The sequence below is a fragment of the Oncorhynchus mykiss genome, chromosome 15 (genome assembly GCF_057628025.1).
Source record: "Oncorhynchus mykiss isolate SJ-2025 chromosome 15, ASM5762802v1, whole genome shotgun sequence".
Taxonomy (NCBI): Eukaryota; Metazoa; Chordata; class Actinopteri; order Salmoniformes; family Salmonidae; genus Oncorhynchus; species Oncorhynchus mykiss.
In genome coordinates, this window is record NC_143036.1 from 35,900,431 (window position 1) to 35,924,261 (window position 23,831).

The following is a 23,831-nucleotide window of genomic DNA, read 5'->3' on the forward strand; positions in this document are numbered from 1 at the left end:
AAAATACACTGTGCTCAGTCAATAAACTACCCCATGAACCAGAATTGTTTCCCAAACAATTATTGCCATCCATTAAAGAAGAGTTTGGGAAAACTTTGAGAAACAAAATATCTGGTAGTAATGATGAATTGACAGAGAGAGGACAGGTCTCTTTTAGCTGTGTGGGGTTGATTTTCCGATTTTCACTTCAAAGGATTTGTTGTAATCCCATTTCAGACGGCCAACTTGAGCTCTCAAAACTGCATTAAATGTATTGTGGTCCCTGCAATAAGTCAACAGCAGATAGTGTAGATGGATTGAAACCAATGGGAGGTAATAAAAGTAAGCAGGGACAAGCTAGGGGTAACAATAATATGAGATATGTGACCAGGTTTGTATAAGAGGAGAAAACCATTCACCATCTGGGCTGAACTATTAGCGAAAAAACATAGATCACAAAAGCAATTATAGTCCTTCTGTTGAGCAAGTTACTGTACTGTGGTAGGCTATCATCAAATGGAACTTCTGAATGCAAATACCCATTTGATATTATCATAATTAGTTAGTTTTGGAACTAAATACCTCACACCTCCTGTGAATCTATATGTTGGTAAGCTCTACGTTTTCTTTACATTTTATTCCTTAAAAGGGAAGATGTTTTGTCTTAGATTTGCATTAAAATACAAATGATTTGTAATGTTTACTACTCGGTACTATGTACTAGTAGGAAGTGAGAAAAAAGATTGCATTTGAAAATGTTTTCATGTTTAGATTACATTGCACAAAAAGCAACATTTCTCTGAGGTTTTGGTCAATAAACAAATCCCAAAGGTAACCATTCTCTATGTTTAGAAATAATGCTACATAATGTGTTTCAAACATATAACATTTCTTATTACCGTCGATAAAAAAAGGCACACGATGAGGGGACACATATACACTCATGAAAACAAAAGTATCCAAAACAACGTTTAAGCCTAATTTTGATTATTTTTCTTCTTTCCAGGTACTTCGGTATATCAAGTTACTGCAACGGACGCTGATGACCCCACATATGGAAATAGTGCCCGAGTGGTCTACAGTATTCTCCAAGGACAACCATATTTCTCTGTTGATCCCAAAACTGGTAGGACACATAACTGTACACACCGCCTTATTGATGGGACAATGTGCATGTCCTTGCAGTACTGTTGTCAAAGGAGCCATTTGTTTTGTTGCCTTCTGTTCTCAGCCTTGAATAGAGAAAAAATGTAATGAGGTGGTTTAAAACTGTTTCACAAATTAAAAAAATGCATATTTTGTTTTAGCGGTCCTTACATGTTTCTATTAAATATTTAATGGGGTTGGCAAAGTGCAAGTGCACACAATGAAAAACTGAAATATCACATTTACATAAGTATTCAGACCCTTTACTCAGTACTTTGTTGAAGCATTTTTGGCAGCGATTACAGCCTCAAGTCTTCTTGGGTATGACAGTACAAGCTTGGCACACCTGTATTTGGAGAGTTTGTCTCTGCAGATTCTCTTTGTCAGGTTGGATGGGGAGCGTTGCTGCAAAGCTTTTATCATGTTTGTTCAGGTTCAAGTCCAGGCTCTGTCTTGGCTGTGTGCTTAGGCTCGTTGTCCTGATGGGAAGGTACACCTTCACCCCAGTCTGAAGTCCAGAGGGCTCTGGAGCAGGTTTTCATCTCTGTACTTTGCTCCGTTCATCTTTGCCTTGATCCTGACTAGTCTCCCAGTCCCTGCCGCTGAAAGACATCCCCACAGCATGATGCTGCACCACCATGCATCACCGTACGTATAGAGCCATGTTTCCTCCAGATGAGACACTTGGCATTCAGTACAAAGAGTTCAATCTTGGTTTCATCAGACAAGAGAATCTTGTTTCTCAGGGTCTGAGAGTCTTAGGTGCCTTTTGGCAAACTCCAAGCGGGCTGTCATGTGCCTTTTACTGAGGAGTGGCTTCCGTCTGGCCACTCTATCATAAAGGCCTGATTGGTGAAGTGCTGCAGAGATGGTTGTCCTTCTGGAAGGTTCTCCCATCTCCACAGAGGAAGTCTAGAGCTCTGTCAGAGAAACCATCTGGTTTTTGGTCTCCTCCCTGACCAAGGCCCTTCTCCCCCGATTGCTCAGTTTGGCCGGGCGGCCATCTCTAGGAAGTCTTGTTGGTTCCAAACTACTTCCATTTAACAATGATGGAGGCAATAGTCTTCTTGGGGACCTTCGATGCTGCTGAAACGTTTTTGTACCCTTCCCCAGATCTGTGCCTCGACATAATCCTGTCTCGGAGCTCTACGGACTATTCCTACGACCGCATGGCTTGGTTCTTGCTCTGACATGCACTGTCAACTTTGGGACCTAATATAGACAGTTGTGTGCCTTTCCAAATCATGTCCAATCAATTGAATTTATCACGGATGGACTCAATGGAATCAATTTGTAGAAATATCTCAAGTAAATAAAGTTTTTCTGTTTTTTTTACTTTTTAATTATGAGGCATTGTGTGTAGATTGCTGATAATTAAAAAAATCAGAATAAGGCTGTAATCTAACATGGCATACAGTAAATCAATGAAATCAATGAAAGATGACATGAAGACTAGTACATCTTCTGGGAAAGAGCCTATATGTCCCGACCAAACTAAGATCTCACCATTGCATAAATTCCCTTGTCACTGGGGGAATGGAAGTGTGTTGTGTTCAACAGGGAGGTGCAATTGAATGCAAGCTTCACCACAACAAATGTAATTGTTAAAACATTTCTAGCTTGTCTCTCAATGGGTAACAGGGTTGACATGTTATGCTCAACCTGCTCAGTTTTCCACCACAAAACACAAGAGTTCAGTTAACATAACCGGGTTGACCTTAAAATGTAACATGGACTCAGAGGTAGACGTAAAATTGTAAACGTAAACCTGTGACACTCCCATTAGCCCCCTGGAGTCGCTTGATGCGTCAATCCACAAATAAGTATGTTTTTTTTGCACTGGATGCATCTCAATCCACTGCATCCACCAGTGTCACACCAGTGTCACACTTCCTCATCTGCAGTGAAAGGTGGCAGAACTAGAGCGGTGTTTGTCAGATCATGAGACATCCCAAAAATCTGTCTTCTCCATTTTGCTCTACGACCACCACAAGTGTCAGGGGACTCAACTAAAGTCAGTCTGTTAATGTGTCAACTTCTGTTCGTGGTGTCCGAACCGTCTAGTCTACAAATGAATGTGGAAAGGGTAGATTCTCATGAACACAATGGTTTTCTCCATTTTGATCTACACCCCCCCCCCCGCACGCCGGTTTAAAAAAGCAAATAGTAGTTTTGTGCCTGCCAAAAAAAGGGTTAAATATGTGTACAGTACAATTCAAAAGTTTGGACACACTTACTCATTCAGGGGTTTAGTAACCAAAATCCTGTATTAACCAAAAAACAAATCAAAATATATTTATATTTTAGATTCTTCAAAGTAGCCACCCTTTGCCTTAACACATACTTTTCATCTCTGTGAGATGTTGAGTTTATTAAATTGTTGTTACATAGGCCTACAGCAAGAGCGATATAGAATAAATTACAATTTGTCATAAGCACATACAACCTCATTATAACGTCTTAGTATCATCTGATAATGATCCCAAGTGTAGCATATATATGGGATCATTCTGTCTTGTACTTGGCTGCTTGCTTGCTGTGTTAACTTTTTAGAGCGTATCATTTAGTCCCATGAAAAACCAGGACAAACCTTTCAGCAAGGTTTGGTAAGATAAATTAACTTTATAGTACATTCATTTAGCCCAAAAGCAGTTCGTTTTGCTGTTTCGAAAAGTCAATAGATACGACTCTCTCTCTCTCTCTCACTCTCTCGCTCTGTCTCGGTGCTGCGGCAACACTGATGGACTCTGTCAGTATATCCCGCTGGAGGATTTGGGTCAGATGTAAGACAGTCTCTCTCTAAGAGCTTTGTGTGTAAGCTTCCAGGGCACAACACCATCTAGTATATGTCATTATACTGTGCCGCACATGCATTGGACTTTTCAGTGATATCATATAAGGGTTATATCATGGCTTGTAACTGCTGTCAAATAGTATTATAAAACAGGGATAATTGCATAACCTCGGTTCAATGTGAATATGAGTGAGATGTCTCACTTTTCTCTAGCGGATCACTAACTTCAAGAAAGGATGGGTAGGCATATTATGACCATCAAGCAACCCAAAGTTTGCGTGTTCGAATTTCATCACAGACAACTTTCACTCTTTTCTAATTAACAACTTTGCAAATAATTTGCATGTTAGCTAATTCTTCCCCTAACCTTAACCCTTTAACCTAACTCTTAACTTTAACCTTAACCTTAAGCCCTAGCCTAGCTAACTTTAGCCACCTAGCTAATTAGCCACCTAGCTAACGTTAGCCACCTAGCTAACGTTAGCCACAACAAAATGCAATTCGTGACATATCAGATGTTTAGCAAATGTGTAACATGTACGAATTTCAATTCGTAACGTATCATACGAAATTAATACTAACCATACAAAACATAACATATCATACTTATTCTTTAGAGTCTAAGACATTGGTGGAGGTGGTGGGGAGGAGTGCTAAGCTGACATATGGAATTGTTTTAATATGGTCATACTATGGATCTGAATTTTAGGACCCCTTTAGTTATCTCCAAAAAATATACAAAAATTATTTGATATAATATTGATTTTGTCCTTTACTACTAAAGGTGTATTGTGCAAAGCTGTCATTAACTTCCTGTTGCAATCAGAATATTATGTATGCTTTTTTATACTGCTGGCAGTTACACCTTAGCATCAGACAGCAATTAACAGAAAATACATGTTTCTATGTTGTCAATTCATTTTTTTGCCAAAGGTACATCCATATTTTAACCTGCCTCATTCAAGTAGACCTGAAGTGTGTGTTTCCATGGTGATGCATCTGTCTGCAACATGCAGTGCCTTCATACAGTATTCCGAACCTCTTACTTTTTCCACATTTTGTTGTGTTACAGCCTGAATTTAAAATGTATTACATTTATATTTTTGGGCACTAGCCTAAACACGACACCCGATAATGTCAATACCCCATAATATCAAAGTAAAAAATTTGATTCAATATGAAAAACTAAATAGTTGTAAAAATGTGCTAAACAAGTTACATAATAAGTTGCACTGTGTAAAATAATATTTTTAACATGATTCCTTAATGACTACCTTATCTCTGTACCCTAAACAATTATCTGCAAGGTCCTCAGTCGAGCAGTGAATTTCAGACACAGATTGAACCTCAAAGACCAGGGAGGTTTTCCAATGCGTCACAAAGGGCACCTATTGGTAGATGGGTAAAATGCATTTCCCTTTGAGCATGGTGAAGTTATTATTAAACTTTGGATGGTGTATCAATACACCCAATAAGATACAGGCTTCCTTCCTAAACTCCTTCAAGACTGTTGAAATAGCATTCCTCGTGAAGCTGGTTTGAGCGAGTGTGCAAAGCTGTCATCAAGGCAAAGGGTGGCTACTTGAGGTAATGTATACATGTTATTAAAGTGACAATGCATAGATGACAACAACAGAGAGAAGCAGCAGTGTAAAAGACGGGGGAGCAATGGCAATGCAAATAGTCTGGGTGGCCATTTGATTGAGGTTCAGGAGTTTTATGGCTTGGGTGTAGAAGCTGTTAGACTAGACTTGGAGCTCGGGTACCACTTGCCATGCGGTAGCAGAGAGAACAGTCTATGGGGTGGCTGGAGTCTTTGACAATTTTTAGGGCCTTCCTCTCACACCACCTGGTATAGTGCCTCATTGCCTGTATCCGCTACGGGTCCGCGGTCAAACCACCACCCCTCATCACTGTCAAACGCTCCCTAAAACACTTCTGCGAGCAGGCCTTTCTAATCGACCTGGCCCGGGTATCCTGGAACGATATTGACCTCATCCCGTCAGTTGAGGATGTCTGGTCATTCTTTAAAAGTAACTTCCTCACCATCTTAGACAAGCATGCTCCGTTCAAAAAATGCAGAACTAAGAACAGATATAGCCCTTAGTTCACTCCAGACCTGACTGCCCTCGACCAGCACAAAAACATCCTGTGGCGGACTGCAATAGCATCAAATAGTCACCGCGATATGCAACTGTTCAGGGAAGTCAGGAATCATTACACGCAGTCAGTCAGGAAAGCAAAGACCAGCTTTTTCAAGCAGAAATTTGCATCCTGTAGCCCTAACTCCAAAAAGTTCTGGGACACTGTAAAGTCCATGGAGAACAAGAGCACCTCCTCCCAGCTGCCCACTGCACTGAGGCTAGGTAACACGGTCACCACCGATAAATTCGTGATAATCAAACTTCAACAAGCATTTCTCAACAGCTGGCCATGCCTTCCTCCTGGCTACTCCAACCTCGGCCAACAGCTCCGCCCCCCCCCCCCCCCCCCGCAGCTACTCGCCCACGCCTCCCCAGCTTCTCCTTTACCCAAATCCAGATAGCAGATGTTCTGAAAGAGATGCAAAACCTGGACCCATACAAATCAGCTGGGCTAGACAATCTGGACCCTCTATTTCTGAAATTGTTCGCCGCCATTGTCGCAACCCCTATTACCAGCGTGATCATCCTCTCCTTCGTATCATCTGAGATCCCCAAGGATTGGAAAGCTGCCGCGGTCATCCCCCTCCTCAAAAGGGGAGACACCTTGGACCCAAACTGTTACAGACCTATATCCATTCTGCCCTGCCTATCTAAGGTCTTCGAAAGCCAAGTTAGCAAACAGATCACTGACCATCTCGAATCGCACCGTACCTTCTCCGCTGTGCAATCCGGTTTCCAAGCTGGTCACGGGTGCACCTCAGCCACGCTCAAGGTACTAAACGATTTTATAACCGCCATCGATAAAAGATCTGTGCAGCCGTCTTCATCGACCTGGCCAAGGCTTTCGACTCTGTCAATCACCATATTTCGTGGTATCCAATTGTTGTAGTAGCTATTATCTTGTCTCATCACTACAACTCCCGTACAGGGAGAGAGATGAAAGTTGAAAGTCATGCGTCCTCCGATACACAACCCAACCAGCCGCACTGATTCTTAACACTGCGCGCCTCCAACCCGGAAGCCAGCCGCACCAATGCGTCGGAGGATACACCGTGCACCTGGCAACCTTGGTTAGCGCGCACTGCGCCCAGCCCGCCACAGGAGTCGCTGGTGCGCGATGAGACAAGGACATCCCTACCGACCAAGCCCTCCCTAACCCGGACGACGCTCGGCCGGTTACGACAGAGTCTGGGCGCGAACCCAGGGACTCTGATGGCACAGCTGGCGCTGCAGTACAGCGCCCTTAACCACTGCGCCACCCGGGAGGCCAATCACCATATTCTTATATTCTTCTTTTCTGATGACTGCCTTGCCTGGTTCACCAACTACTTTGCAGACAGAGTTCAGTGTGTCAAATCGGAGGGCATGTTGTCCGGTCCTCTGGCAGTCTCTATGGGGGTGCCACAGGGTTCAATTCTCGGGCCGACTCTTTTCTCTGTATATTTCAATGATGTTGCTCTGCTGCGGGCGATTCCCTGATCCACCTCTACGCAGACAACACCATTCTGTATACTTCTGGCCCTTCCTTGGACACTGTGCTATCTAAACTCCAAATTAGCTTCGATGCCATACAACACTCCTTCCGTGGCCTCCAACTGCTCTTAAAAGCTAGTAAAGCCAAATGCATGCTTTTCAACTGTTCGCTGCCTGCACCCTCATGCCCGACTAGCATCACCACCCTGGATGGTTCCGACCTAGAATATGTGGACATCTATAAGTACCTAGGTGTCTGGCTAGACTGTAAACTCTCCTTCCAGACTCATATCAAACATCTCCAATCAAAAAAAAAAACAAAGCCTCCTTCACTCACGCCGCAAAACTTACCCTTGTAAAACTGACTATCCTACCAATCCTCGACTTCGGCGATGTCATCTACAAAATAGCTTTCAATACTCTACTCAGCAAACTGGATGCAGTTTATCACAGTGCCATCCGTTTTGTTACTAAAGCACCTTATACCACCCACCACTGCGACCTGTATGCTCTAGTTGGCTGGCCCTCGCTACATGTTCATTGCCAGACCCACTACCACCAGGTCATCTCCAAGTCTATGCTAGGTAAAGCTCAGCCTTATCTCAGTTCACTGGTCACGATGGCAACACCCACACACCCGTAGCACGCACTCCAGCAGGTGTATCTCACTGATCATCCCTAAAGCCAAAACCTCATTTGGCCGCCTTTCCTTCCAGTTCTCTGCTGCCTGCGACTGGAAAGAATTGCAATCTCTGAAGTTGGAGACTTTTATCTCCCTCACCAACTTAAAACATCTACTATCTGAGCAGCTAACTGATCGCTGCAGCTGTACATAGTCTATCGGTATATAGCCCACCCGATTTACCTACCTCATCCCCATACTGTTTTTATTTTATTTCATTTTCTGCTCTTTTGCACACCAGTATCTCTACCTGCACATGTTCATCTGATCTTTTATCACTCCTGCTAAATTGTAATTATTCACTCCTATGGCCTATTTATTGCCTACCTCCTCATGCCTTTTGCACACAATGGATATAGATTATTATTATTTTCTACTATGTTATTGACTTGTTTATTGTTTATTCCATGTGTAACTCTGTTGTTGTCTGTTCACACTGCTTTATCTTGGCTAGGTCACAGTTGCAAATGAGAACTTGTTCTCAACTAGCCTACCTAGTTAAAAAAGGTGAAATAAAATATAATATATATAAAATAGAGGTCCTGGATGGCAGAAAGCTTTTCTCCAGTGATGTACTGGGCATTACACACTACCCTCTGTAGTGCCTTGCGGTCGGAGGCCGAGCAGTTGCCATAGCAGGCAGTGAGGCAACCATTCAGGATGCTCTTGAACATTTTCAGGATCTGAGGACCCATGCGAAATCTTTTCAGTCTCCTGAGGGGTATTAGGTTTTAACGACTGTGTTTGTGTGCTTGGACCGTATTAGTTTGTTGGTGATGTGGACACCAAGGAACTTAAAGCTCTCAACATGCTCCACTACAGAACCGTCGATGAGAATGGGGGCGTGCTAGGTCCTGTAGTTCAAAATCATCTCATTTGTCTTGATCACGTTGACGGAGAGGTTGTAATCCTGGCACCACACGGCCAGGTCTCTGACCTCCTCCCTATAGGCTGCCTCGTCGTTGTCGGTTGATCAGGCCTACCACTGCTGTGTCATCGGCAAGCGTAATGATGGTGTTGGAGTCATGCCTGTCCGTGCAACAAAAGAGTGAACAGGGAGTACAGGAGGGGACTGAGCACGCACCCATGAGGGACCTCTGTGTTGAAAATCAGCGTGGCGGATGTGTTGTTACCTAACCTTACCACCTGGGGCCGGCCCGTCAGGAAGTCCAGGTTTCAGTTGCAGAGGGAGGTGTTTAGTACCAGGGTCCTTAGCTTATTGATGAGCTTTGAGGGCACTATGGTGTTGAACACTGAGCTGTACTCAATTAATAGCATTCTAAAATAGGTGTTCCCTTTGTACAGGTGGGAAAGGGAAGTGTGGAGTGCAATAGAGATTGTTGGGGCTGTATGCAAATTGGGTCTAGGGTTTCTGGGATAATGGTGTTGATGTGAGCCATGACCAGCCTTTCAAATTACTTCATGGCTACAGATGTGAGTGCTACGGGTTGGTAGTCATTTAGGCAGGTTACCTTATTATTCTTGGGCTCAGGCACTATGGTGGTCTGCTTAAAACATGTTGGTATTACAGACTCGGACAGGGAGAGTTTGAAAATGTCAGTGAAGACACTTACCAGTTGGTCAGCGCATGCTCGGAGTACACGCCCTGGTATTCCGTCTGGCTCTGAGGTCTTTTGAATGTTGACCTGTTTAAACTTCTTAAGTCGACAACATCCTCTGAAAAGGCAGAGCGCGAAATTCAAAAATATACAAAAAGGTATATTACAGTTTGTAGAAACATGTCAAACGATGTATAGAATCAATCTTTAGAATATTTTTCATCATAAATCTTCAATAATGTTTCAACCGGACAATTCCTTTCGATTCCTTTAGAAATGCAATGGAATGCAGGTCGCTCTCACGGCCACACGCGTGACAAGCTCATGGCCTTCTGCTAGACACCTGATTGAAACAGCTCTTATTCGCTCCCCCTTCACAGAAGAAACCTGAAACAAGATTCTAAAGACTGTTGATATCTAGTGGAACACTTAGGAAGTGCAATATGACCCCATTTACACTGTATATTAGAAAGGCATTGAGTCGAAAAACTACAAACCTCAGAAAAATCAAACCAGGAAGTGGGAAATCTAAGGTTTTCGCCTGCCATATGAGTTATGTTATACTCACAGACATCATTCAAACAGTTTTAGAAACTTCATAGTGTTTTCTATCCAAATCTACTAATGCATATATTAGCTTCTGGGCCTGAGTACCAGGCAGTTTACTCTGGACACGCTTTTCATGCGAACGTGAAAATGCTGTCCCCTATCCCAAACAGGTTAAAGGTCTTATTCAAATCGGCTGCAGAGAGCGTGATCACACAGTCCTCCGGAACAGCTGATGCTCTCATGCATGTTTCAGTATTATTTGCCTCGGAGCGAGCATAGAAGTAGTTTAGCTCGTCTGGTAGGCTCGTGTCACTTGGCAGCTCTCGGCTTTGCTTCCCTTTGTAGTCTGTAATGGTTTGCAAGTCCTGCCACATCCGAACAGCGTCAGAGTCGGTGTAGTACTATTCAATCTTTGTCCTGTGTTGACGCCTTGCCTGTTTGATGGTTCGTCGGAGGGCATAGCGGGATTTCTTATCTTCTGGGTTTGAGTCCCACTTCTTGAAAGCTGCAGCTCTAGCCTTTAGCTCGGTGCGAATGTTGCCTGTAATCCATGACTTCTGGTTGGGGTATGTACGTACGTCACTGTGGGGACGACGTCATCGATGCACTTATTGATGAAGCCAATGACTGATGTGGTGTACTCCTCAATGCCATCAGAGGAATCCCGGAACATATTCCAGTCTGTGCTAGCAAAGCAGTCCTGTGGATTAGCATCTGCTTCATCTGACCACTTTCTTATTGATCGAGTCACGGGTGCTTCCTGCATTAATTTTTGCTTGTAAGCAGGAATCAGAAGAATAGAATTTTGGTACAAGTACTTCAAATACCTTGTTTCTTATGATTTTTTTTACTGTCTTTTTTGCAATGAATTTATGTGTTATTCAATGCTTTTCTCTAGAATATAGTAGTAAAGACCAAATTCCATATTTTATCTCCAATTTATTTTTAATATATCTAAAGGGGTCCTAAAATTATCCATAGTATGACCATAGGTATGTCAGCTTAGTACCCCCCTAATTGATAAATTCCTTGTGATATTCATGAAATGTATTTGGATAACTATATTCAGTCTTATTGCTAAAACAAATGATGCAGGGAGCTGGTTTATCGTTTCTACTTTAATTTGCTGGCAAATAAACATGTTTTCATAAAACAGTATATTAGATTAGTCCGTCAATATAGCAAATAAGTAGTCATGGCAGTTTTCAAGATAGTTTATTTACTCTGGAGACCGAGGTGAGTTTACACAGCAGTGTCCTGGCAGATAGGAGCATTGTTGAGACAAGTCAAATGGCTCTGTTAAACAAGGACAACCATATCTGCTCGAGTGATCATGAAATTGTCAAAACACAAAGGCCCCAATAATTGCTACAAAATAGGACTCCATTCATTTTTAGATCAGACAGCAGGCTCAATCAAAAAACGATGTCATTGGTCTAACTCTCTGTAATGTTCGTTGGCTGCCTAAATATGATCCCCAATCAGAGACAACGATAGACAGCTGCCTCTGATTGGGAACAATACCAGGCCAACATAGAAATAGAAAAACTAGACTACCCACCCTAGTCACACCCTGACCTAACCAAAATAGAGAAATAAAAGGTTCTTCAAGGTCAGGGCATGACACTCTCCCAGCACGAAAATGACAAAAAAATACAGCTAAAAATACAGACATAATACAGTCTCTAAAAATACACACATATGTCTGAAAAACCCTCTCATCACCCATAATCATGAAGGGAACTGGAAAAACACCTCAAATAGGGTGTAAAGGTTAAGTTTCCCTTTAAGTTAAAGGAAAGTGGTATGAAACGTTATAACAAGTACTGGCGTGATAAATAATAAATAGTTTACGTTTCATAAAGAATATTGAGCTGCTATTCTCCTTGGAAAATGAGATGCTATCATTAGCCTTTAGCTTTTAAGAATTGTAGCCTAATTGGTATTTTAAATATTATCTTCAAGGATGTCAAAGATGGCGAGGGAGACTAGGGAGGGAGAGGGAGACAAAACGTTGATTGGTCTCACTTCCCTGAATAGAAGGAGAAATAGATAGTTCATAAATCAATTCATGAGAGAGAGAGAGAGAGAGAGAGAGAGAGAGAGAGAGAGAGAGAGAGAGAGAGAGAGAGAGAGAGAGAGAGAGAGAGAGAGAGAGAGAGACTTTTGGTCTTTCTTTAATGAAACATTCTCATTCCATTTAAAAACTCAAAATCCCCCTTAAAAATAAAACACCAATATATATCCTGTACTGCATAAACGTACCATACTCACCTTTCCCTTTACCACACGAAACAACATCACAATAACCAAAAAAACGCACCACTTCTACAACCGTATATCCAAAACATCTTCCCCAGCTATACAGACAGCCCCCCCCCCAAATACCATATCTCCTGAAACATCTCCACACTTTTTATCATTCTATCGAACTCAAATTCAACCCTAAGGCAAGCAGAGACCATCCCATTAAATAATAGCAAAGGGTCTGTTATCCCCCCACCTTTGACCCTGTTCCTCCTTGTTAGCCAAATCGCCAACTTCGCCTGAGCAAACAGATAGTTCAACAAAACACATTTGGCCTTCTCCTTATTCGAATACCTGTACCCCATTATACACATCCCAACAGTAAAAACCACCCCCAACATCTCACAAAGACATTTCAACAGAGACATTAATGGCATTAACCTGGTGCACACAGAAAACACATAAATCACAGTTTCTTTCATAAAACAGAAAGGTTACCCCTGCCCGATTCCCGGTTCAACCCGTGCCAACCAGCTGTTAGTGGCCAAGGCTCCATGAAGAACCCACCACGGGAGGTCCACGGACCACTTTGGTACTGGGAGTTTGTAGAGCCTCCTCCATCTAAAACCCACCATACTCTCCGCCCCACATACCCCCTGCCACTGATGTGCCTTCACTCCTGTCAGGCTCCTAATGTTCCTAACCTTAATGCAGAGGCTTTACCTCCCACCCCTTCAAACTCCCCCAGGCTCGGAGTGTTGAAATCTAACATGTCCTCCAGACCCCCTTGCCAGTCCCCAGTCTCTGCTGTCACCTGCAGTGGTGGAAACATTGGTGGCCCCTCCCCCTTTGGCTGTTCAAACACCCCTGTTACCAGCTCAGACAGTGCCTCCTGGACATCCTCCAGGAATCTCTCCAGCAGCCTAGGAGACATTATTCCTGTTTGTTATGCCAGGACTTCCCGGGTTTTCCACCCCTTCTCTCCCAGCAGTCGCAGGTCACCCAGCCTTTGTAAACCCGCTGCCATCAGTTGCCTCTGCAGGGTGGCCAAACAAAGAAGATGGAGCTGAGAGCATCCATCTCCTTGAGCATGGAGAACCTAGTTCTTACAAGTGCTCCCTTTGCTTTAACCTGGAAAAAGCTACCCACGTCTCTACATAATTCAGCTAAATTAGCCTGGAGGCCTACATTGCCTTGCCCCACCATCTCTACCTTCATCTCACTAATACAACACTCTAGTTCCTCCAATACTCTCCTAGCTGTATACTGTTGACAGAAAACAGAAAACTTTTCCCACAACCCACCACTGACTCAGGGACTCATACTTCTCTCTTTGCTGCCCCCACCTTTCCCAAAAGATCTGGAAACCTGAGCAAAAAATGGCATCTTGTTCGAGCTTTACATTAAACTTCCAATAGGGTGCCTGCCGGGGCCCTGGTGAAATAGACAGCTGAGCCATGGTTATGTGGTGATCCGAAAACGCCCCCGGGAGAATGGTAGCGCCCAACACCCTTTTGCTCTGATTCCTGACATGTAAAAACGATCAAGTCTTGCTGCACTCACCCTAGCCCCAAAACCCTTCACACATGTATACTGTCTTGCGTTGGGATGTTTAGTTCTCCAAACATCCACTAGGTCGAACTGGTTAATGATGTCCCTTATCACTCCCACTGACACTGAATGAGGCTCTTCACCCATGTATACTGTCTTGTGTTGGGATGTTTAGATCTCCAAACATCCACTAGGTCGAACTGATTAATGATGTCCCTCCCACTGACACTGAATGAGGCTCTTCCCCATTTCTGTCTTTCGTAAAATCCATTGTTCAGTTCCAGTCCCCGCCGACCACCAGCGTCTCCTCAGGCGCTACCTGTGAGAGTTCCTGTCTAAGTTCCTGTCTAAGACACCCAAATAGAACCCCCCTCTCTCTCCCTGTGTTAGGCGCATAAACATTTATAAAGACATGTTTTTAATTTCTGCTTTCACAACAAGCAGCCTACCCCTACACACCTCCTTTGAGGAGAAAATCTTTAAATGCAAATCCGGCCCATGGCTCAACACACTTGCCACTTTCCACCAGAGCCTCCAATAAACTTAATTCACCTCATCACTATGCGTCTCCTGCAGAAACAACACCTGTATTTTTTGTTTGTTTTTCCATTTTCACCCAACACACTCCTCTTTCCCGCATCTCTGGCACCATTTAAATTGAGCGATCCTACCCGAAGAGTCTCTATAAGAAGTGGGAGAAAAGCCAGCAAAGAAAGAGACCAATAGCAAAGCTCAAAAAGCCCCAGTGCCAGAAATAAACTATACATCTAAACAGTGTCTGAAGGTGGACCCTTACGCACTGTTGTGACCCACTTCCTCAACCTAAACTGTTTCTAGGGTGAGAGGACACCATGCACCTCACTTTTCATTGCATGTTGTACTGATCTTAAAAACTTTCTCGGATCAGAAAAAAAAGCCTCAAGATTAACTTTTTTCCCCTTGGTCTCATTCAGGAACCTTCTCAGTTTCCTCAACGTGTACTTTGACCCATCTGCTTGACTGGCTGTCAGCTCTGGACCCATTGAAGAGAAGTCTGAAAAAAACCTCATCATCCTCTTCCTCAGACTCACTTTCCTCCTCATCTCCATCTCCCATCCTGACCACCTGCCCTTCCTCTCTGGTCAGGGCTTCCCCCCCAGCACCAGGCAAAAGTTCCATGGTGCCTATGACCACACCAGCCTCTCCCCTCCCACCTCCTTTCTTCCCCCCCTTTTTCCTTTTCTGCTTGACACCCCCCCCAGTCTCTTACACTTCCCCACTATACTCTCCTCATCCACTAGCATAACCTGACTAAACCCAGCCTCATCTACACCACCCTCCATAGCATGACTAGGGCCAGCCTCATCTATACCATCATCCATAGCATGACAAGGCCCAGCCTCAGCTATCCCATCATCTCTAGGGTTGCTAGATCTAGCCTCTGCTATATCGCTATCCATAGCATGACTAGACCCAGCTTCTGCTACACCACCATCTCTAGCCTGACTAGGCCCAGCCTCATCTACACCACCATCCCTGGCATGACTAGGCCCAGCTTCTGCTGTCTGAATCTCATTGCCCCCTGCACGTTGACCTCGATTTCCCCCACTGGCGCGTGTGCCCTCACCTTGTCTACAGCCTTTATGTGGACAAGGAAAACTCTTATGCCCCAAATCTCCACACTCAAAACACCGTAGACTATCTGTGCTGGCAAACCCTGCGTAGACCCCCCATGCCTCACTTTAAAATGCACATTTAGCTGTTGTTCATTTTCATTCAGAAACATAAACACTTGCTTCCGGAACGAAACAACATTCTTAACGGCATCTGCCTGAAAACCTGACGAAAACCCGCTAGCAAATTTACCAAAACAACTCAGTTCTTTCCTGATTTGATCATCCAAAATAAACAGAGGCAAATTTGCAACTACTACCCTTGTCGAAGTGATAGAAAGAGGCGAAATTGGCATAAACATACCCCTTACAAATATTCCACTAGCAATTAGCATACCAACCAAATTTGCTCTTTTCATGAACACAACCACAGCATTGTTCATTCTAGAAGCGGAGGGAGAGGGAGAGAGAGAGAGAGAGAGAGAGAGACTGTGTGCTATTTACCCACAGGTTGGCATTTATTTGGATGACTCATGTACTGGATGCAGCTCTGCAGAGTGGTCACGATAAAAATCAAATTTTAAACCTAACCTTATGTAACGGTCGTCATATGAAGGAGAGGACCAAAGCGCAGCGTGGTAAGTGTTCATCTTGATTTTTAATAACAATAGTGAACACTGAAACGAACAGTCCTGAACGGTGAAAAAAAACACAGAACAGAAAATAAACACCCACGAAACACAAGTGGGAAAAGGCTACCTAAGTATGATTCTCAATCAGAGACAACTAACGACACCTACCTCTGATTGGGAACTATACCAGGCCCAACGCAAACACAACATAGAAAACGGAACATAGACAACCCACCCAACTCACGCCCTGACAATACTAAAACAATGACATAATAAAAGAACTAAGGTCAGAACGTGACACCTTAACTGAATCTTAACCACACGGGTAACCCTAATGACTAACCATAACCTTAAATGAAGACCAAAAAGGTCATATTTTATTCCATATATTTTTACATTATAGCCCATTTTGACTTTGCAGCTGGCCCATCTAGCAGAAATCACTGAATTCTGCCTCAAGGGCAAGATTCATGACAATAAACGTTAACCTGCTTTTTACCCTCCTCTCTTCCTCCGGTCAATCTTGACTTTATTATCCAGCAGGACAATAGAATTGTTGTGTGTGGCTCTGAGATGATTGTGGTCGTTAGGCTAACAGATCAATTCCAAAAAAATAACAAACACTGGGGCTACCATAATCATTAATTAACAGGTCACGGTACAGTAGCTATCAGTAAAGTGCAATTTCATTTTGAAACACAATAATTGTTTGGAGATTGAAGACTCCCATAAACATCACCCTCATTTCTTGGTTACAGCCACAAGCTGTACTCCAAGTTCCCTCGCAATAAATATCCATTCAAAATGAGCATCTCTCTCCCTCTCTCGCTTTATCTCATCCCCCTTCTCTCTCATTTCCTCTCTCTGTGTGTCACTGCATATTTCATTATTAATGATGAACAACAACATTCTTTGCAGGCAAGGAGTCTTTTCATGTGAACCATCCTCGACTCCCATAAGACATTGCATGATGGACAATGTTTTGTACAGTATGCGTGTCTGAGGTCCCATTGTAGATGAAAAGCTTGTGAAAAGTACTATGACAGTACACATAGTAGGGGAAAAAATAGGCTGACTTGTACAAAAGTAGGCCAACCGTTACTATGTCGATCAATGAAAATGTAAATGGATTCACTTGATTCACACAGTGAGCGAGTTTCCAACAGCTCTAAATCCAAGCAGGCTCTTTTTTTTAAGCTTTAAATTACATAATTTATCCTTTTTAATAGCCGGGTCATATCTCTCGTCTTCACCCATCACTTTTCCCTGGGAGCTAACCAAGACGTGTTGCCTGTTCACTGGCTAATTCCCAAATGACCATGCACCATAGAGATACACAGGGACTAGGGTACCATTTGGGATGCAGCCTGAGTCTCTGAGTCTGATGGTGACCCTCCCACATGCCCTCCTGCTCCCCGGTCCCCTCTGCATTTTAAGTAGGCTAATTTCTCTGGTGATCTGGGATTTGTGAGTTTTTCGACTCAATTGAAGAAGCTGACACAGATCGGGTGGTTTTCACAGAGCATGGAATACACTTCCTGTTGGATCCAATTAAACACTGTCACTTTGTCACTCAGTCAATCGTTGCCTGTCGTACTGTACAGTGCGTTCGTAAAGTATTCAGAACCCTCCCCTTTTTCCACAGTCTGTTACATTACACCCTTATTCTAATCAATCTACACACAATAACCAATAATGACAAAGCGAAAACAGGTTGTTAGAAATTTTGGCAAATGTATTAAAAATTCAAAACAGATACCTTATTTACATAAGTATTCAGACACTTCGCTAAGAGACTCAAAATTGAGCTCAGGTGCATCCTGTTCCAATTGATCAACCTTCAGATGTTTCTTCCATTAATTGGACATGATTTGGAAAAGCATACACCTGTCCATATAATGTCCCACAATTGACAGTGCATGTCGGAACAAAAACCAAACCATGAGGTCGAAGGAATTGTCCGTAGAGCTCAGAGACAGGATTGTGTCGAGGCATAGATCTGGGGAAGGGTCCCGAAACATTTCTGCTGCATTGAAGGTCCCCAAGAAGACTGTGGCCTCCATCATTCTTAAATGAAAGAAGTGTGGAACCACCAAGAATCTTCCTAGAGTGGGCAAAACTGAGCAATAAGGGGATTAGGCCTTGGTCAGGGAGATGACCAAAAACCAGATGGTCACTCTGACAGAGCTTCAGAGTTTCTCTGTGGAGATGGGAGAACGTTCCAGAAGGACAACTAACTCTGCAGCACTCCACCAATCAGGCCTTTATTGTAGAGTGGCCAGACGGAAGACACAGTAAAATGCACATGACACCCCGCTTGGAGTTTGCCAAAAGGCACGTAAAGGACTCTCAGACCATGAGAAACAAGATGTTATTTTCTGATTAAACCAAGATTGAATGCCAAGCATCACGTCTGGAGGAAACCTGGCAACATCCTTACGGTGAAGCATTGTGTTGGTTGCATCATGCTGTGGGGTTGTTTTTCAGCAGCAGGGACTGGGAGACTAGTCAGGATAAAGGGAAAGATGAATGGAGCAAAGTACAGAGACATCCTTGATGAAAACCTGCTCCAGAGTGTTTAGGACCTCAGACTGGGGCGAAGGTTCACATTCCATCAGGACAACGACCCTAAGCACACTGTCAAGACAACACAGGAGTGGCTTCAGAACAAGTCTCTGAATGTCTGCCTTGAGTGGCCCAGCCAGACCCCAGACTTGAACCCAATCTAACGTCTCTGGAGAGACCTAATAATAGCTGTGCAGCTATGCTCCCCATCCAACCTGACAGAGCTTGAGATGATCTGCAGAGAAGAATGGCAGAAATTCAGATGTGCCTAGGGTCATACACAAGAAGACTCGAGGGTGTAATCGCTGCCAAAGGTGCTTCAACAACGTACTGAGTAAAGGGTCTGAATACTTATGTAAATGTTATATTTAAGCATTTGTCATTTTTTACCCCAGTTTTTGTTCCTGTTTTTGCTTTGCCATTATGGGGTGTTTTAACCCTCCTGTTGTGTTATTTTCATGATAATTCCTTGTGTTCTAAATCCAAAATGATCGCCCAGTTATAGCTGATTATAAATCCACAATAATACGTATATTATGAGTTATTGTTGTGTTAGATCTTTTAACCTTTTGCGACTAGGGCTATTTTCATTTTTTTGATAAAAAACGTTCCCATTTTAAACGCGATATTTTGTCACGACAAGATGCTCGACTATGCATATAATTGACTAGATGGATAGAACTTACTCTGATGTTTCCAAAACTGCAAAGATATTGTCTGTGAGTGCCACAGAACTGATGTTACAGGCGAAACACAGATAAAAATGCCAATGACTCCTTATATGGCTGTGAATGGGCTACGAATGAGCTTACGCTTTCTACGTATTCCCCAAGGTGTCTACAGCATTGTGACGTCTTTTTACGCATTTATGTTGAAGAATAGCCGTGAGGGACCACATTGAGCAAGTGGTCACATGATGGCTCCCGCAGAAAATCTTGCGTAAAGTACTGAGGTAGCCAGCCATTAATCCAATCGATCCTAATGAGAAACCAATTGTCCCGACAGATATATTATCGAATAGATATGTGAAAAACACCTTGAGGATTGATTCTAAACAACGTTTGCCATGTTTCTGTTGATATTATGGAGCTAATTTGGAAAAAAGTTTGGCATTGTAGTGACCGCATTTTCCGGTCGATTTCTCAGCCAAACGTGAAGAACAAACGGGAGCTATTTCGCCTACAAAAATAATATTTTTGGAAAAAAGGAACATTTGCTATCTAACTGGGAGTCTCCTGAGTGAAAACATCCGAAGTTCTTCAAAGGTAAATTACTTAATTTTATTGCTTTTCTTATTTTCGTGAAAATGTTGCCTGACGCTAGCAGAGCCTAGCATAGCATTATACCATGATAAACTTACACAAATGCTTGTCTAACATTGGCTGTAAAGCAAAACATGAGATGACAGTGTGATTAACAAAAGGCTAAGCTGTCTCTATATTTCATTTGTGATTTTCATGAATAGGAAGAGTTTCTAGGAAGATTTATGTCCGCTGCGTTATGCTAATTAGTTTGAGGCGATGATTACGCTCCCGGATCCGGGTTTGAGAGTCACAAGAAGATGCATCTTAAATTCTTGTGAACATTACAAGTTTTGAACTTATATTTGCTATTAATGACCTGTAGGGCTTATTGACCTGAGCTCATGCAGGACTCTCTCCTCCTCACCAGTGTCATGATCACATAAACGATTAAGGGCCTCACATACAGTATGTCGTTTGGTCATTGTGAGCCACGGAATGAATTGTGAGCAAGGCCTCAAAAAAGCTACAAGAAAAGTTCTATATATTATTGAAACAATGTTGCGATTGTTTGTGAGAATGCCAGCAGGTGTGGTTCCCATTGGGGAAGATTTTATTGGGGAAAGGTTCCCTTGGGGGTTGCCATGGAAGCCAAGAAAGGGAGTGAGGTGTGTGTGTGTGTGTGTGTGTGTGTGTGTGTGTGTGTGTGTGTGTGTGTGTGTGTGTGTGTGTGTGTGTGTGTGTGTGTGTGTGTGTGTGTGTGTGTGCGCACTCAAGCACACAAGCATGTGGGGTCTGGGAGAGGAAGTGTGTCCGTCTAATGAATGTGCATGTGCCTGAACTCAATTTTATACACTAATTGTAGTCTCACCCATTCATTTCTAATGACTAGCCATTTTTGACAGGGAACACCACAGGTGTACAAAAGTGAAAGAATCACCCAAAATGTAATGAAAATCATCAACATGTATTTTGTGTGTTCAGATGCCCTGTGTGGAGAAAGTCATGGAACCTTATGACAGTCAGATTAAATTAACTACATTTTTCAGAGAGAAAATCAGTCCAATTTGACGGGAACACAGCAGGAGGGTTAATCCATTTTAGAATATTGCTGTAATGTAACAAAATGTGAAAAAAGGGTATGCACTGTATATCAGTCAAGTACTTTACCTTGTAGTTAACGATGACAAGTATAACCCTCAATACTAGATGTGTATTGCTGAGTAAATATTAAGAAAATATGTGTTATTCATAAATGCACGATAACACGTTTAAACAAAAGAGGATTGTTAATTAAATCTCTGTATCTGACTATCCTTTATGTAGTGTCTTTATATTTTTGTTTAAAGCAAGTGTGAAGTCATGTGGGTAGATGCATAACAAAACAACTGTCAATTATGTTGTTCATAATAATTAAGAATGAATCGTAGAGATGAGACAAGACAATTAGTAGTGAGAATTCCTGTCTTGCCTAATAATTTAAAAAGTTTGCTGTTGGGCAGAACTCTTGGAGATGCAGGCAGATTTCTCAACTCAACGATCAATGACCACAGTTTGTTGCTTCTGATCATTACGATTTGCCTCATTAAATGACTAGCTCCGACTAACACTAACAATAACCAGGTTTCAGTTTGTGTCATGGTTCCACCAGTCACCAGAGGGCGGCAGAGACCGTCCTAGAGACATTGACGACACTTAGGTGTGTCCTATTTACTCATTATGATCTCCCTGTTAAAGGTGGACTCACGGAAGCTCGCTCCACACTACATAGGAGATTCAAGATCCTGAGTCGAATCAACCTGGTCACCTATTGTCTCTAGCTTCCCAGGTCTATATGGGTCTGTACATCCTTCCATGTCTCCCGTCTTAACCGCTCTGGTACGCTAGCGTCCCACCTCGACAACAGCCTGTGAAATTGCAGGGCTCCAAATTCAAAAGAACAAAAATCCCATTATTACAATTCCTCAAACATACAAGTATCATACACCAATTTAAATATACATTTCTTGTAAATCCAACCACAGTTTCCGATTTCAAAAAGGCTTTACTGCGAAAGCACACCATGCGATTATGTTAGGTCAGCACCTAGTCACAGAAAACCATACAGCCATTTTCCAGCCAAGGAGAGGGCTCACAAAAGTCAGAAATAGTGATTAAATTAATCACTAACTTTCAAAAGTTAGTGATTAATTTAAGGGAAGATCACAGGTGAACAGCCACAATCGTTTGCCTGGTGTTGGTGTCGGGCAGATGAGAGGACTAAGGAGGATTGCGCTCTGTTCTAAGTGTGACAACATAGTTTAATGAATGCCTCGGCTAATGGCACCCTCGAACTGACACTCGAACGGCGATAGTCCAGTTGTCGAATGCGGCAGTATGTTATGAGCATATTCCGCCAAGACTAGGAACTTGCTCCAGTTGCTGGCCAGTGTAGAGACAAAGCAGAGGAGGAAGTTATCCAGCTCCTGGATGGCCCGCTCAGTTTGCCAATTCGACTGAGGGTGGAACCCCGAGGAGAGCCTCACCGATGCCCCCAACAGGGAGCAGAAGGCCTTCCAATACCATGCGACAAACTGGGGACCATGTTCCGAGACAATGTCCTTGAAAAGTCTCTGTAGTCAAAAGACATGGGTAACAATGAGATCAGCGGTCTCCCTTGCTGAAGGCAACTTGGGTAAGGCGATGAAATGGGCTGCCTTGAAGAACCGATTGACGACCACCAGAATAGTGGTATGCCCTTGAGATGGAGGTAAGCCTGTGAAGTCGACAGACAGATGAGACCAGGGCTGGCAGATGAAACAGGTCTCAACAAAGGATCTGACATCCTCCATCATGTTGGGCCACCTGAATTTCCACGTCAGGAACTCCAGTGTCCAATTAACCCCTGGATGCCCAATTAATTTAGAGATCGCGGAACGTAAAGTCTGTTAGTGTCCCCCCCGCCGGGTCAGGTTCTCAGGTCTGGGCTTGTCGGACCGTGGTCTCAGTACTCCACATCACAGGGGCCACAATGCGTGAGCTGGGGATGACAGTCTCTGCATCCCTCTCCTCTTTAGAGGCATTATGTTGGCGGGACGGGGCATCTGCCTTCTGATTCTTAGATCCCGGGAGAACGGCTAGCGAGAAATCAAACCTGTTAAAAAACAGAGCCCATTTAGCCTGTCGAATGTTCAAACATCTTGGTTTCTTAAATAGAGACCAAGTCCTTATGGTCCGTCCAGATCACAAATGATGAGGTTCTCCCTCCAACCAGTGTCTCCACCCCTCCAGAGCCCACTTAACTGCCAAGAGCTCCAGGTTGCCTACATTGTAGTTGCATTCCTCTGGCGAGAACTGCTTGGAGAGAAAGGCGCATAGGGACAGTTGTCTGAGACGTCCACCTCCACCACAAAGGGATAATTCGGATCAGGATGAACGAGGATGGGTCCAGTGGTGAAATGTCCCTTGAGCTCCATGAATGCCCTGTCAGCCTCAGGGTCCAGCAAAATCAGGTCAGGGATTTTAGGGTTAGAACAGTGAGAGGCGCTGCCACCTCACCAAAGTTGCGTATTAAGCAGCTGTAAAAATGGGCAAACCCAAGAAACCGCTGGACCTGCTTGAGTGAGGTGGGATAGGGCCAGTCGGCTACCGCCTCAATCTAAAGGGGCTCATTTGGATGCCTGAGGTAGATAGAATGT

General features: G+C 43.4%; 1 protein-coding gene across 2 annotated transcripts in view; it reads left to right on the plus strand.

Moving 5' to 3' along the window:
- The window catches only part of LOC110490018 (cadherin-18), a 404,998-nt gene that overhangs the window by 302,381 nt on the left and 78,786 nt on the right, over positions 1 to 23,831 (plus strand). For both annotated transcript variants that reach the window (XM_021563094.3, XM_021563095.3), the window contains one exon: positions 986 to 1,105. In XM_021563094.3, the coding sequence (XP_021418769.3) occupies positions 986 to 1,105 (120 nt within the window). The remainder of the gene's footprint in view (positions 1 to 985; positions 1,106 to 23,831) is intronic.